We start from the raw sequence: 17,008 nt of genomic DNA on the forward strand, positions 1-17,008 counted from the left end.
ATGCAAGTCTGAAATCCAGTAAAGCAGTAATTAAATCTTAAAGCTCTGAAATAATCTCCTTTGACTCTATGTCTCACATACAGGCCCCATGCAAGTCTGAAATCCAATAAAGCAGTAATTAAATCTTAAAGCTCTGAAATATTCTCCTTTGACTCCATATCTCACATTCAGGTCATGCTGATGCAAGAGGTGGGCTCCCACAGCCTTGGGCAGCTTCACCCTTGTGGCTTTGTATGGTACAGCCCCCCTCCTGGTTGCCTTCACAGCTGGCATTGAGTGTCTGTGGCTTTCCCAGGTGCATGGGGCAAGCTGTCAGTGGATCCACCATTCTGGTGACTGGAGGACAGTGGCCCTCTTCTCAGACCTCCACTAGGCAGTGCCCCATTGGAGACTCGTGTGAGGGCTCTGACTGCACATTACCCTTCTACGTTGCCCTAACAGAGGTTCTCCATGAGGGCTCTGCCCCTGCAGCATACTTCTAGCTGGACATCCAGACATTTCTATACATACTCTGAAATCTAGGTGGAGGTTCCCAGAACTCAATTCTTGACCTCTGTGTACCCATAGGCTCAACACCAAATGGAAGCTGCCAAGGCTTGGGACTTAAACCCTTTGAAGCTACAGCCTGAGCTATACCTTGGCCCCTTTTAACCATGGCTGGAATGGCTAGGATGCAGGGCACCAAGTCTCTAGGCTGCACACAGCAGGGGGGCCCTGAACCAGCCGACAAAGCCATTTTTTCTTCCTAGGCCTCCAGGTCTGTGATGGGAGGAGCTGCTTGCAAAGGTCTCTGACATGCCCTGGAGACATTTTGCCCATTGTCTTGGCAATTAACATTTGACTCCTTGTTACTTATGCCAATTTCTGCAACCAGCTGGCTTGAATTTCTCCCCAGAAAATGGGTTTTTCTTTTCTACCACATTGTCAGGTTGCACATTTTCCAAAACTTCTATGCTCTGTCACCTCTTGAACACTTTGCTGCTTAGGAATTTCTTCTACCAGATACCCTAAATCACTCTGATGATCTACAGATCACTAGGGCAGGGGTAAAATGTCACCAGTCTCTTTGCTAAACCATAGCAAGAGTCACCTTTGCTCCAGTTCCCAACAAATTCCTCATCTCTATCTGAGACCACCTCAGCCTGGACTTCATTGTCCATATCACTATCAGTACTTTGGTCAAAGCCATTCAGCAAGTCTCTAGGAAGTTCCAAACTTTCCCACATTTTCCTGTCTTCTTCCGAGCCCTCTACATCTCCAGGAAAGTCCAAACTTGCCAACATTTTCCTGTCTTCTGAGCCTTCCAAACTGTTCCAACCTCTGCCCATTACCCAGTTCCAAAGTCGCTTCCACATTTTCTGGTATCTTTAATAGCAGCTCCCCACTACCTCAGTACCAATTTACTGTGTTAGTCCATTCTCATGCTGCTAATAAAGACTTACATGAGACTGAGTAATTTACAAAGGAAAGAGGTTTAATTGATTCACAGTTCCACAGGGCTAGGGAGGCCTCGGGAAACTTACAATCATGGCAAAAGGGGAAGCAAACACTTCCTTCTTTATATGGCGGTAGCAAGGAGAAGTCAGAGTGGAGACAGGGAAAGCCTCTTCTGAAACCATCAGATCTCTTGAAAGCTCAGTACCATGAGAACAGCATGGAGGTAACCCACCCCCTGATTCAATTACCTCCCAGTGGGTCCCTCCTACAACACATGGCGATTATGGGAATTCAGTTCAAGATGAGATTTAGGTGGGGACACAGCCAAACCATATCACACTGGTAGGAATATGATGTAGGTTTTATATGATATAGTTGATCTTAATTTTGTTTCTTTCTCTCTCTTCTTTCTTTTTTTCCCCACACAAGATAGAATTATATTTCCTGAAATAATCTATACAAAGGTTTGTAGAAAGATAGAAAACGTTTATAACCACATTCCCTCACTCAGCTCCTAATTTTTCTCTTTTGTTCAACCAGGCAACTTCAAAACTAATCCTTAAGAAGCCCCTCCCTCAGCCTGCTCTGCCTTCCAGTGATTGCTGTTTTTGCTATTACCAAGGACATGCAAGAAGAAAACAAAATGCACCGTGCAGGAGAATTATTTGAAGCTTACAAACTATTTTCACTTGAAGGGTTATGAAATTTTACTAATGTTCTCTAGTGAGGCAAAAATTACACAGGTCTTGATAACAGAAACATGAGCAACAATTAAACTCAGATTTTAACATACATAATTTTAGCATCTCATAGAGAGATTCTCAACTTCTGCTTTTTTACCTCACATCTCAACAATACTATAAGGGACTGCAGAATCATGTTTGCAAGGAAAATGCATACTTTCCTCTTCTCCAATAGTACTAAGTATTTCTCACACTGCAGTCAAGAAAAAAATCACTTTGTACCCTGACATGAAGCAAAAATAACATGATCACCCTGCCTGAAAGTTGGTCTCCAAAATAAAATTTCAAACACATCTCACTCCCTTAAAGAAACCATTTTTCCCTTGATTCTTTGCTATGCTGGTGTCTGAAAACAAGTCACAACTTTTAGGAATACAGTAACTGTGCGAGAAAATTGTTTTCAGTCACGAACAACAGACTAATGTACATGGAGAACTTTGGTAATTTGGGGGAATATTTTCTTTCAAGTATTTACTGTGATTTTATTTGACGGGCCAGTCTTATAAAGTCTGACTCCCTTGCACTCTGGGGAAGTAAACATTTTCTTTCCTTTTCTAACTGCTTCTGCCTCTAAGTCTTCCTTTGTCAAAAGTAAATGTAACAATAAACACAGATTGCTATTCTACTTAATTTTAAACCAAGCATATATTACCTACTCTGAGCTAGCACAGCTTGTGGGGCCTGCTCAAATGTCAATTGTATTTTGGTTTTCTATTGCTCCTTAAAATACATTCAAGGATTCATCTTCCCTGCCCTCAAACAAATACTTGAGTAGATGTTTCTGTTCATGCAACAACTTCAAAGTCCCAAAAGAGGCCAGTCACAGCGGCTCACACTTGTAATCCCAGCACTTTGGGATGTGGAGGCAAGGATATGAGCCCAGGAATGCAAGACCAGCCTGGGCAACAGAGCAAAACCACATCTCTACAAAAAAACAAAAACAAAAAAAAACTTTTTAAATTAGCTGGGCATGGTGGTGTGTGTCTGTAGTCCAGCTCTCTGAGAGACTGAGATGGGAGGATCACTTAAGCCCAGGAGGTTGAGGCTGCAGTGAGCTGTGATCATGCCACTGCACTCCAGCCTGGGCAACAGACAGAATGAGACTTTGTCTCAAATGACTAAATAAATAAGAAATACAAAAACCTAAAAAAATTAAAATATCTAATCTTTGGAAACAAAAGAAACTCTGACCCATTATAACATGAATCTGCCCTATTTCAGCAATGTCCTGCTGCATGCTGGTCTCCTGATGGGGTTGGGGGAAGGTAAACTTCTTTTCTATTTCTTCACATCCACTCAACTGCTGGCCAGTTTCAGAGCACTCCAAGATCAAAGCAGGAGGACAGGACTGAATTAACTATCTTCATACCTCACATGGGTGCGTTGGTAATACTCACCTTCCTTCAGCTGGCTGCTCATTCCTACTTCTGCTGCCAGATGTCCTCGCCCTTTGGCCAGCCCTTCCTCCCATGTGGCCCCAACCTGGCTCCCAGATCATCATCAGACATCCTTTGCCCAACAAACTCTGGGAAAGTGAGTGATCCAGCCGCGTAGGCCGCTGTGTGAGCCCCAAATACAAGAGGCACATGGACAGCTCAATTCACCCTCAGATGGCCCCATCACTATCTTTGGGATGAAGGAAGTAAATCTGTTCAACAAAGCCTCCTTGCTCAACCCTCATATTATTTTCGTTTTGTTTGTTTAAACATTTCTTCATATTTCTTTGCATGATGAACCCTCATACTTTTGAAGTAACCAGTGGGTTCAAGAGTTACGGAGAGGTTCTTATATATCTACCTTGATATTTCATTTAGGAAAAAAAAAGCCAAAATAAGAAAAATTAAAAAAAAAAAAAGACTAGACAGAAAATGACACAATGAGGCATTATCTGGTAATCTTCCAAATATCATAGCTTGGTATAATAACAGTTCCTTAAATATATTACACAAACATCATAAGAATATTGTTTTTCCAGTATTTTTTGTACTCCAAATAACAAAAACATTTCACTTGAAAGCTAAAAAGGACAGATGTGATATTCTCTTTATACAATTTGGACTAATTTAATATGTTTGATAAAAGTTATCTATGAACTGTGGCTATCAAAAAAAGTTCACAAATAAATAATTCAGAGATGAATTCTGACTGACAAAATACTTCAGCGTCCTGGGACTGACAGAAATGGGGAGGAGGAAGCAAACACCTTTTCAGAATATGTTGATGACATATAATTTGCAAGTTAAAAGAAGATGATCCCCGCTGTGACCAGAGTGGGCCTAGCTCAGAAGGCTGAAAGGGGGCAGCCAGCCATGGGTATGAGCACTCACGCAGAGGCAGCAGGATCAGCAACGCAGAACAGGACACATGCATCACCAGCGGTGCTTCCAAAAACAGTACTTCCCCTTGCTCATGCAATGCACTCTGATATCTTATCTTTCTTTCTTTTGGTTTTCATGTTTTAAAAACTGCTGTTTGCAATTCACTAAACTGATCCATTTGAAGACAATGGATACAGCATACCCTGATCTATAGCCCAGGAGATTGCTAGAAAAGGGAAGGGAGTTGGTTTGGCATAAGTCTTTGTAAATGCTTCCCTAGGTAGTTTTGAGCTATCTTAAAGAATTTGTTCTAGAACCTTGCCAGGATTCAATGTTCCCCTCTTGAAAATTCTCCTGGGTCCGTTCTCGTCTCTCATACCTGCACAAAGATGACTATAATCGCTTTCACTACTCTAGGACTTCTGCCATTTGGGCTTTGAACATCCAGTCCAGTTTCGGGCTTCCAGACCCTCTTTAAAGGGTTTAGGCTGGCCTCCCCATTTTGAAAAGAAAGACACAGACTGGAAGAAACTCTTCCTTTTCCTATCACCTGTTAATATCATCTATTCTTCCATAAACACTGGATGGTCTTCCTCATAAGAACAAAACTCCTTGTGGGTACCCCAGCTCACAGTGGCCTCTGGCTTTCCTGACCTTATCCTTGCAGGCCCATGTCACTCTCTGGCACCTGTTCTTGGCTATGCATCCCATGCAATGTACCTAAAGGACACTAGACTTACAGTCCTAGCTTCCAGACCCCTACTCCCCACTATTACTTAACTGGGGGAGTCACCTTGGAAAACGTATTTAATATCGCAATCTAATTTTCTCCACCTGCAAACTGAAAACACTACTTACTTTTGGGGTTTTCGTAAGAATTAATTTATGCATGAGAGAGCCCTTCTCTCGTCTGCCTGGACACATTCATTCAAGCTTCCTTTGCTTTCAAAACACCAGAGTGTTTCATTGTTGTCAAACTAAATGCAGAGTAGTGGCTGAGATTCTGTGCCATTTAACATGCTGTGGAAACCACAACGCCTCCAAACAGGTTTCGGCAGAGACTACTCTTTGCCCTCCTCAATTACACAAAGGATGGGAAGGCACGGGGCTCGGGAGGGTGGGGGGATTGCGGGGTGGGGCAGCGGGTAAAGTGTGAAACCCCTATTTCCCTCTAATCAGTAAAATGACCTGCGAGCAGAGCAGACTCCCCAGTTCAAATAAAATGAATACAACTGTCAAGCCAGGGATCATCTGAGAACCCTGCCCAATGCATGGGGTGCGCGCCCGGGGCCAGGAGCCAGCACATTTCCCCAGTCCAGGGGGGCTCTCTCAGTTGCAGGGCACCAAGGCAGCAGGAGGGCCGCAGCAAGGAAAGTTTTCTCACCGGCGGGAAAGGGTGTGCCTCTGCCGCTGGGGCCCAGCGGAGGGGAGGAAGCCCACCCAAGCCCCGAGCGCCGCCGCTTCCAGGCTTTTCGGACGCCCAGCGGCGTCCACACGCACATCAGCGGGCTGCCGGGAAGGTTTTAAACTTGGTGCTCTCCGCGGGCTCCACACGCTTCCCCTGGGCGTCCTCACATCCCAGTTCTCCTCCTCGCACCCCATTCTCCAGCCCCTCCAAACTAAAGACTGCCCCCAAGCCCAAGCAAGCCCTACTGCCCTGACCAAGGCTGCACGCGCCCCGCACCCAGCGCCCGGGCTTTGTTCGGCCCTGGGCGCCCTGTCCCGCCCGTGGTTACCGCCTGGCTCTCTCCGGCCCGCAGGCTTGGCCCTGGTTCCGGCTCCTGGCTCCTCCGAAGTGCGCGAGCGCAGCCGCCGCCGTCTCCCACGCCCAGGACCGGGCGAGTAGCTCCTGTCTCCGAGGTGCTGCGGAGACGCGCGCTCCCGACCCGCCGCGGAGGCGGCGCGGGGCGCTGGAGCCGGGGCTGCAGCGCGGGGGCCGCCTCACCCGCGCGAGGCCGCCTTGGCCAAGAGGAGGTGAGCTTTGCAGATCCCTTTCCTGCTCGCTTTGCCTCTCCGAGTCCGAGTCAGAGCCTGAGTCAGAGAATTCTTTGCTATCCCGGGCACTACAGTGGGTCTCTCGGGTAAACTTTGGGTAACAGGAGGAGCTCATTAGCTGAGCGAGAGGGAGTGGGGTAGCATGAATCGAGGTTTATGAAAAATCGGCAGCATTAAGTTCAAGTTCAATAAGGTCAGAGCCCCCCATAATGTGCTACTTAAATTACTACCTCGATTTTAGTTTCTCTTCCTGCCCACTGGTCCAGGTGTCAAAGGGCAGTCAGACGTTCAAACGGGGTCCCAAAGGGCTAGCACTGGGCCGGGAGTAGTTTCAGCATAGCAGGGCTGGCTCATCTCTTTCTCCCTTGAGTCCATATTGCATGCCAGGCATTGATCTGGGAATACTAATGCTTGGCGCTTCTACTAAAGAGACAGGTATAAACATAACAAATAACTAAAATACATAGTATGTGAGATAGTGATGAAGTGCGGTGGACAAAAAAGAAGGGAGGAAATGGGATAATGTTTGGAGGTAGGGGGTGCATTTTAAATGGAATGGTCAAAGATGGCTTCACAGCGGAGTAAAGATCTAAAAGAGATGAGACAGAAAGAAGTATCTGGAGAGAAAGCACTTGCTGTGTGGCGGGCACTGAGATGTTCTTTACCGCACTAGTCATTTCTTTTACTACTCTCCATATGCCATATTAGGCAGGTATTACCACCATTTCCATTTGACTGATGAGAAACTGTAACTTAGGAAGGCTAAAAGAACTGCCCAAGGTCATATGCTAGTCAATAGAGGAGCTTGCCTTCAAGGTCAGGAAGCCTGGTGCTCCAGAACCATAGTTTAACCACCATTATACGGTAGCAGGGGAAATGCAGCACCCATGCAGGCTGGTGGCAGTGTGATGAACTCAGCCTGGTGGTGCTGGAAAACGATTCCTGGAAATGACATCTCATCACTGATTGGTTTTTTTTTTTTTAAAGCTGTTTCATTACCACGTGTAAAACGAAATATTTTGAACACATCTTTTTTTTTTTTTTTTTTTTTCTTACTTTAATCTCTGGGATACGTGTGCAGAACGTGCAGATTTGTTACATAGGTATACATGTGCCAAGGTGGTTTGCTGCTTTTATCAACTCGTCATCTAGGTTTTAAGCCCCGCTTGCGTTAGGTATTTGTCCTAATGCTCTTCCTCCCCTTGACCCCCACCCCCCAGCAGGCCTGGGTGTGTGATATTCCCCTCCCTGTGTCCACGTGTTCTCATTGTTCAAATCCCACTTATGAGTGAGAACATGCTCATTTGGTTTTCTGTTCCTGTGTTAGTTTGCTGAGAATGATGGTTTCCAGCTTCATCCATGTCCCTGCAAAGGACATGAACTCATTCTTTTTTATGGCTGCATAGTATTCTATGGTGTATATGTGCCACATTTTCTTTATCCAGTCTATCATTGATGGGCATTTGGAATGAACAGGCAACCTGCAGAATGGGAGAAAATGTTTGCAATCTATCCATCTGACAAAGATCTAATATCCAGAATCTAGAAGGAACTTAAACAAATTTACAAGAAGGAAACAACCCCAACAAAAAGTGGGCAGAGGATATGAACAGATACTTCTCAAAAGAAGACATTTATGTAGCCAACAAACATATGGAAAAAAGCTCATCACCACTGCTCATTAGAGAAAACCATCTTTACAGCATGTGTGTATATCTTCTGCCTCATTCACAAGCAGTTTGATTCTAAATAACATAATTTGACAATCTGTGATAAGATTTGTTAGTCATTCCCCAAGTGTCCACACCAGTTCCAGTTGCACATTCCTGTTCACAGGGATGTGATTCCTCACCCCTGCTGTAGAGCCTCTGCCAAGTGTCTTCAGGGCATCGCGACACAGAGCGACAGAACTGCTGCTTCTGAGGGGCTACGGCGTGAACAGGCCAGTTTCTGCCTTAGCTGTTGGCATCAGGTGGCCTTGTTCTGGGCAGAGTGTCAATGCCTCCAGACAGAAAACCAGGGCACATTGTACTTTGTGAAAAAGGCAGGTCACTAACCCTTAGTTTCAGAAGATGAAACTGCAGCATCTGGTGAAACAACGACAACAATAGGATGGCGGAGCCCACATTTCTCTCCTGGGTATTTCCACCTCCTCGTTGCATTCATTCCCATCTTCCTTCCTCCCCTGTCAGCAAAAATCTTTTGACCTTTCCTTCAGGGTTCATTTCAAACACCACTTCTCCCAGAAAGCCTTCCTCATTGTCTCAGCTACAAACGAACTCTTAATCTAAAATCTGATACCTCTCTTATGGCACCTGACACTTTCTACTTTATTTTAAAATTTAGCCTATACTGTATTCCTTAACTTCTCCATAGGCCAAATATTAATTTACATTTCATTTCTCCACAGGTCCTAGCATAATGTCTTCTACCCAGTAGACATTCAATGAGTATATTTTTACTGTTGTTGTTAATAAATTAATCTGCAAGAATACAGCTTCATTGTCTGTTTTGTCTTTTCATTCCAAGATAACTCACAGAAATTTAGTGACAGGACTGAGTTATATGTAGCTATAGCTGTTGTTCATCAATATAAGTTGACAATGGTTGTCTTGAGGTAAATTCCATTTGCCCTATTTTGAGATTAGAAAATGGAGGCTTTAGAGTAATTTCGCTTAGGTCACAATACTAGTCTTCAAGAGAGCCAGGATTTAAACCCAGCACTGTTTGGCTCCAAAATGAGCTCACCACAAACTCATACTTCTCTTTCAGTTGTTCATTCAGGAATGCATTCATTTGATCTTTCAACAGATACTTGCAAACATTGACTGTGCTCAGCTCTGTCCTAGATACCAGGAAAAGAGCAATGATTAAAACACAGTCCTTGTCCTCAAAATGCTCACAATCGTGTAGAAAGGACAAAGGTAAGGAAATAATAAAAACTTAGTATTATAAATATTTTAGACTGATGGAGGTCCTTGGGGAGCACTTGGTTTAACTTAGGTTGTGGGAAGTAGGAGATGACAATAAGGATTCTCTAAGAAGATAGAATGTAATTTTAATTTTGAAGTTTGTTACAATGATAATGAAGAGAAGTATATGGTAGACAGAGGAAAGAGCACCTGCAAAAACACAAGCATGGAAGGATACAATGCATTCTGAGAATGGGTATGCCGATTCAAGAGGGCTGCAGCATGGTGAGAGCAGAGTTGACATGAGGCTGGAAAGGTAAGCAGGGCCAAATCACAAGAGGTGCACAGAGTAGCTTTATGAAGTTCATCACTCCCTTAATATGTATAAAAATCATGGCTGTCTATATATGTCAACTTTCCAGGCTAGAGGTTATCTAACTTTAGTCAGATTCTCAAAGAGGCTGAATGACCCAGGGCTAGGAAGTAAGGAAGTCACTTTCCTTTCCCACAGCCTTCCATAGGTCCATGGACTACAGGAAATCCCAGGGAATTGCAATATCAACCAGGATATGCTGGATACCTGGATTGGGGTGGGTACAAGACTTGCCCCTGCCAAATCACCTCCAAACATGCAGTGGCACTGACATCCCTGGGCAAGGATGGCTGGGCCCTGGTCCTCCCAGCACCTGCACCCCTGTGCCTTCTAAGTGTGGAAGGAAGGGATTGCTGGGTGGCCAGAAGGCCAAGAGGCAGGGAGGCACCTAAGAGTGTGTCCTGGGAAGGTGGCAGAAAGCAGGACCACAGAGAGCCACGACTCTAAGCCCTAAGTGCATGCTTCATTGCCTCATCTGACTTCAATTGCTGCGATGGGCTGAATGGTGTCCCCCAAAATTCCTCTGTCCTAAGCCTTGGTACCTCAGAATGTGACTGTATTTGGCAATCGGGCCTTTAAAAAGGTGATTAGGTTCAATGAGATCATATGGGTGGGCCCTAATCTAATCTGACTGATGTTATAAGAAGGGAGTAGAACACACAGAGAGACACCAAGGGGCATATGACGACAGAAGGACACCAATGTGAAGAGGCAGCCTAGGGGTGGCTATCTGCAAGGCAGGGAGAGGGGCCTAGAACAGAGCCCTTCCTGATGGCCCTCAGAGGAAGCCTACCCTGCTGGCACCTTGCTTTTGGCCTTCATTTCCAGAATTGTGAGAAAATACATTTATATTGGTTAAGCCACCCAGCCTGTGGTACGTGGTTATGGCAGCCTGAGCAGACTGATAGACTTACAGGATACCAATTCGAATTTCAAAGATAACTTTTTTAAGAATTCCAAGATGGTGACCACAGAGCATTAAATCCCCAGGGAGGGGCCCTTCTGAGCATGGTGTCCTGTACCACTGCACCAGTCACATACCCATGAAGCTAGGCCTTGGGAATTGGGAAATGGAGATCTGAAGACAACTTGGGGTTCATCAGTGAGGTGGTGTGATTAAAGATGGGGGGATGGGTGAGATTGCTTCTTGGAAACATAAAGTGAGGAGAGAAGATGGCTGATGTCAGAAAGAGCAACTAGGGACATAGAGGTGAACAAGAGAAGGTGGAACCCAGTGGAGAAATGGGTAATAATGTCTAAGGCCCACGGACATGTAATTAAAAACCAAACTCCATGGACCCTAGCATGGAGGTCATGTGGTAGGCATTGGGGCCGGGTTGCTGCTGGTTAAAGAGTAGGTAGTGCAATTACAGGCTACTCTTCTAAGCAGGCTTGGGAGGAAGGAGGAGAAGGGGGCTGCTGAGGGCCCTCGTGCAGATCTATGGGAGGCAGGAGGTCAGGAGGCCTAATATCCAGCCCATGCCCAGTCGCCAAAGCTGAATCAGCCTGCTGGAAGGGCCAGTGGAAGGCCTTCTAACCAAGACTCCAAATGGCCTAGGCTTGAACAACAAAGGTGTAGCTATAGCTTTTCTTATGTCTGTGTGTGTGTGTGTGTGTGTGTGTGTGTGTGTGTGTGTATTTATCTGAATCATCTCCCTAGCTCCAGGAAAGAAGCAACTGTTCTGCCTCCATGCAGCCCCCAGAACAGTGGCACATAGTAGACACAGGAAACAAACGTTGAATAAACCAATGGGATGCAGAGTCAAGGGAAAGGTTGTGCTTGCTTTGTTTTGTCTTTATTCATTTGTTTCAGATGAGAGACATAAACATGTTTCTAGATTGAGAACAAGGACCCTAAAGGAAGAGAGAAGTTGAAGATAAGAGTTGAGAAAGGAAATAATTGATGAAATAAGATAATAAAGAGTAAGAGAATAAATCAAGAGAATTTCTGGAGGGGGAAAAAAACCTGAATTATCCTTCAGGATATTTAATCATTTAGTCACTCACTGATGAGTATCTTGCATTGTCCTGAGCCCTTCTGGGGTTGGGGTACTGAAGGGTCAGAGGGTCAGGGTGGATACAGAAGAAAACGTAAGATATATTCCCTTCCATTTGTTCAAGGTGACACCATCTAGTTAAGAAGTATTTTATGGAAAAAATACACAGCAATGAAACACAACAAGAATATTCCCAGAAGTCTGAGTAATAAAGAAAGATTTGAAAACAGAGTGAACTGAGAAAATGCCCGGAGGCATTACAGCAGAGCTGGAGAGGAGATAGGGAAAAGGAAGTAGAGAGAAAATAAGGGAACATGAGCTCTGGCATGGTCTCCTGGCAATTGGCCATCTGGCAGCTCTCAGCATCAGGAAAACAGGGGCTCAGTGTTGACTCAAGACCTGGGAAACTCCATTTATTTTCCAATTGATTAGGACCAATGCCAGCAGTCAGGCTCAGCAGGAAGCAGTAAAATCAGGATTTGTCTTAGAGAAGGACACATCCCTGATAGTTAATGTGTCTGGGCATGGAAAACCTGGCTTTTTTAACAATGAGTCCAACAACGAGGCAGGACCAACTGAAGAAAGTGATGAGAAAGAAAAATTGACATTGTTTTCAGATGTTAAAGTACATACTATGACACAGTTACCTCTCTAACTTGATTGTTTCCTTTAGAGACTAGGATAATCTATCATCCAGTCAAATCAAAGGCAAAACCACACACACACACTAGAACCCAGGAATTCTACTAGCTAAAGCCATCCCAGGGAGCAGCAAGTACAACTCATATCAAGGATACAGTTTCCTCCTTTTCCTCAATTAAGTTTCAGAAAATAAAAAAGAGTGAGTGTTCAGAAACCTAGAGGCTTCCAAGATGTGAGGAGGGCATGCTGCAGATGGTCATGTTCTCATGATGAATTGCTCCCATCTCATTAACGGCAATAATTATCTGCCCATTTCTTTCTTAGGTGATTTGAGGGTTTATTGTATATTATAAACTTTCTTACTCTTTGGCATAAATTGGATTTCATTTGCTTTGTCTTGCTTTTATACTGTTGTTCTTTTCAAATTAGCACAATTATTCATGAATATATGTGCACTGCTTTTACTTGTCAATCATTCCTTTTTATTCCAGGAAACACATGCCAGGGCACCGCACATCTCTGCAGGCGCATACATACAGGACCTCAGCCCCTACCTCCTGGTAATATTCATTTTTTCTTTTCCTTCCAATGTTTAATCATTTACTCAAAGCTTCCCTCTTGCTGCTAATCCTATTGTTTTTTTCCTCCAGTAGAACTGCACAGACTTCCACCCACATAACGTGGCACTAGGCAGACAAAACATCTGATATATTTTAGTTCATGCTTGGCATTCAATCAAGAAGACAAAGCTGTGAGCCATGCTGAAATGCCAGCTAAAATTCATTTTGCACTACCAGATTGAGAGAGAGAGAGAGAGATGGCGCACCGAGGAGAAACTGTAGCCTCATGGCAATCACGTGTAACCCTAGGCTCTAACACTAGCAAATGTCTTCCCCTCAAAATTGAATTGGTGCATTTTGAAGTGAAAGCCTGATGGCTTCTTGTTTACTATCACACAATAATGAGGAAGCTTTGGTTTATTGGCGCAGAGCTCAGCCACTCTCACAGAGCAAATGGAAAAGAGAGACTAGCTTGTCCTGGTGCCTTGCTCCGTTGTTATTCCTTCAATTGTGTCACAGCCAGTATAAGGCACGACGGAATTATTCCGAAATAGAGAAACACGTTGAGCCTAGACATTGACTGTTACAGCGGTGTGGGTGGAGTCCACACATACTCATGCCCTCTCTCTTTCCCACATGCCTGCACACCTGTCTATGCAGTGAGGGGAAGATGAGGTCTTGCAGCCCTAGGTGGTTTCGTCTGCCCATGAGGGTCACTTTTCTCTTCTTGGTTCTTTTACCTCAAAGATATTCTGTGATCACTATGTGCTGAAAGCATTCAGCATTCTTCTGCCTCCGCTCAAATTATCTTTAATACTATTCTTAATATTTCTGGTCCCACCAAAATTCATGCCCATTTTGTAGAAACTGACCCAATGTGAAGAAGATGAATAATAAAAAGGAGGGGTGTGTGTGTGTGCGCACATGCACGTGTGTGCATGTGTGTGTGTGTGTGTATCTGGGTATGTGTGTCTGTGTACAAAATCTCAGAAAGAAATGTTGAAATAAATATGAAATATTTAAATTTTTTATTATTTTAAAGGTAATATCAGCACTTTTTGGAAAATGAAATAGAAGATAAAATCATCTATAACTTTACTACTGTAAAACCACCAATGATAGCTTTTTGTACTTTTATTTATTTTTAAATTTTTTTATTTTTAATTTTTATGGATACATAATAGTTCTAAATATTTATGGGGTACGTGTGATATTTGGTACCAGTGTGTCAAGATGTAATAATCAAAGCAGGGTAATTGGAATATCCATCACCTAAAACATTTAACATTTCTTTGTGTTAGGAATATTCTAATTCTACTCTTTAGTTATTTTGAAGTATACAATAAGCTATTGTAAACTACAGCTGCCCTGTTGGGTTACTGAGCACTAGATCTTATTTATTTATTTATTTTTAATCTAACTGTGTTTTTGTGCCCATTAACCAATTCCTCTTCATCCTCTCTCCCCACTACCCTTCCCAGTGTCTGGTAACCATCATTTTACTTTCTATCTCCATGGGTTCAATTTTTTTTAGCTCCTATATATGAGTGAGAGAATGAGATATTTGTCTTTCTGTGTCAGGCTTATTTTACTTAACATATTGCATTTACTTTTAGACTGTTGTAAAACATGGCTGTTTACATAGTAACCGTATGGTGAATTAGTCCATTCTTAAACTGCTATAAAGACATACCTGAGGCTGGGTAATCTGTAAAGAAAAGAGTTTTAATTGGCTCATGGTTCTGTACAGGCTTCTGCTTCTGGGGAAGCCTCAGGAAACTTACAATCATGGTGGAAGGTGAAAAGGAAGCAACCACATCTTCATATGGCCATCAGGAGAGAGAGAGAGAAGGGGCGGGGTACTACATACTTTCAAACAACCAGATCTTGTGAGAACTCTATCACAAGAAAGTCAAGGGGGAAATTCACCCCTATGATTCAATTGCCTCCCACCTCCCACTGGTAATTACAGTTTAACATGAAATTTGGGTGGGGACACAGAGCCAAATCATATCATATGGTACCTTTAAATGAGTATATTGATTTTCCCACATAATTCCATTATATTGTAGGCATTTTCTATATTATTATATAACTTCATAAGCATCGACCCTTTTTTGAGATGGGGGTCTTGCTATATTACCTAAGTTGACCTTAAATTCCTGGGTGCAAGTGATCCTCCCACCTCAGCCTCCTGAGTAGCCAGTACTACAGGCAGGCACCACTGCACCTAAATCCAAACATCAACTGTTAATGGCTGAGTAGACACCATAATTTATTTAACTATGTCATTATTAATAGACGTTTAGGTGGACTCCAGATTATTTTCTACTATAACTACTGCTGCAATGATATTTATATTTATCTTATATAAAGGCAGATATGATAAAACACACAGCTATATGACAGATATTACAAAATACAGTTATTCTCTCTGTACCTTAATATTCATTTCACATTTGCAGAAATTTTTCAGATGTCTACCACAGGTGGGTCCAGCAATATCTAGCTTTGCAAACAAGGGCCCCCTGTGGGTAACAGCAGACATATACCAACAAAAGTTTTTGTTTAAAAACCCTACATTTCTCCTTATCTTATTATCAAGAAATGTAATTATTAAATGCCTTATGTTTATAAGTGAGAAATCATCCATTTAGCCTGGATGATAAACCTGAGGGCAGGGAGAGGTGATAATTGTCTCCAAATGTCTGAAGGCCCAGAAGCTGAGGGAGACTTGCTCTGTGGCCTCAGGTGGAGGCAGGTTTCAGCTGAGTGAGGGGAACTTCTGCCAGCTGGCCCAGAGAGTTCCCCCTTGGTGGCTATGATCTGGAACACGCTGGATAAGCACCTGACAAGGACAGAGTCAAGGCGTTCATCAACCTGCAAGGTTGGATTATGTACTCATTAAGATCCCTTCCAGCCCTGCGAAAAACAGTGACTCTAGAAATTAAATAAAATGAATGTTGTCTGGCCGGGCATGGTGGCTCACGCCTGTAATGCGAGCACTTTGGGAGGCTGAGGCAGGTGGATCACCTGAGTTCAGGACCAGCCTGACCAACATGGAGAAACCCCATCTCTACGAAAAACACAAAATTAGCCAGGCTTGGTGGTGCATGACTGTAATCCCAACTACTCAGGAGGCCGAGGCAGGAGAATCACTTGAACCCAGGAGGCAGAGGTTGCGGTGAGCCAAGATCGTGCCATTGCACTCCAGCCTGGGCAACAAGAGCTAAACTCCATCTCAGAAAAAAAAAAAAAAATTAGTGTTCTCCTTTTGTAAAATAGAATATAATTGATTATCATAATCTTGAATAGTTTAAAGTGAAAAGGTGAGTTCCTTTATTATGATGTGCATTCATTCAGTAAATTTGTATTGTGAATTCATTGTGATTCAGGCATTGTTTTAGATGCTAGGGCTCCAACAGTGAACAGACAAAATTCTATGCCTCTTTAGAGCTTACAAATGCCTACCACAGTTTTCAAAATGTTTCACATGTTTTCTTATTTGACTCCATGATGATTGCCTGAGGTTTGTAGAGCAGCTATTTTCCCTGCTATGAATGAAGAAACTAAGGCTAAGAAAGGTTCAGTGACCTCCCCAGGAGCACACAGAGAATTGTGGAGGAAAAATGAAAACTCATCCCATCTGGGCTGAGGCTGGAGGATTACTTGGGCTCAAGAGTTCAAGATCAGCCTGGACAACATAGTAAGATTTTTGACTCCAAAAAATTTAAAAATTAGCAGGGCATGGTGGCACACACCTGTAGTCCCAGCTACTCCAGAGGATAAGTTAGGAGGACTGTTTGAGCCCAGGAATTCAAGGCTGCAGTGAGCTGTGATTGCTCCACGTACTCCAGCCTGGGCAACAGAGCAAGACTCTGTCTCAAAAACAAATAAATAAATAAATATGAAAACTCAGCCGTGGTTGCTGCTGTTCTGGTGCTCTGCACCTGCCACGTTACCTCACCTGGGGTCCCTGCATACGAAGAGGAGCTCATATTCCTGTAGTCTCACCTCAGACTTCTGGAGTG

At 43.6% G+C, this 17,008-nt stretch overlaps 1 protein-coding gene across 4 annotated transcripts in view; it reads right to left on the reverse strand.

The window, feature by feature from the left end:
• Positions 1-7,371, reverse strand: part of MRAP2 (melanocortin 2 receptor accessory protein 2) — a 52,701-nt gene extending 45,330 nt beyond the window's left edge. Inside the window, exon 1 of one of the 4 annotated variants that reach the window (XM_073022601.1) lies at positions 6,724-7,371. Coding sequence is in view for 3 of the 4 variants with exons in the window: in XM_038002228.2 (XP_037858156.1) it covers positions 6,235-6,608 (374 nt within the window). In the remaining variant the exon portion in view is untranslated. Of the gene's footprint in view, positions 1-3,577; positions 3,865-6,234; positions 6,658-6,723 lie in introns of those variants that run through there. The other 3 variants (XM_038002228.2, XM_038002229.2, XM_073022600.1) reach the window with 3 other exon arrangements.
• Positions 7,372-17,008: the final 9,637 nt, after the last annotated feature.

This window comes from Chlorocebus sabaeus, chromosome 13 (genome assembly GCF_047675955.1).
Source record: "Chlorocebus sabaeus isolate Y175 chromosome 13, mChlSab1.0.hap1, whole genome shotgun sequence".
In the NCBI taxonomy this organism is placed as follows: domain Eukaryota; kingdom Metazoa; phylum Chordata; class Mammalia; order Primates; family Cercopithecidae; genus Chlorocebus; species Chlorocebus sabaeus.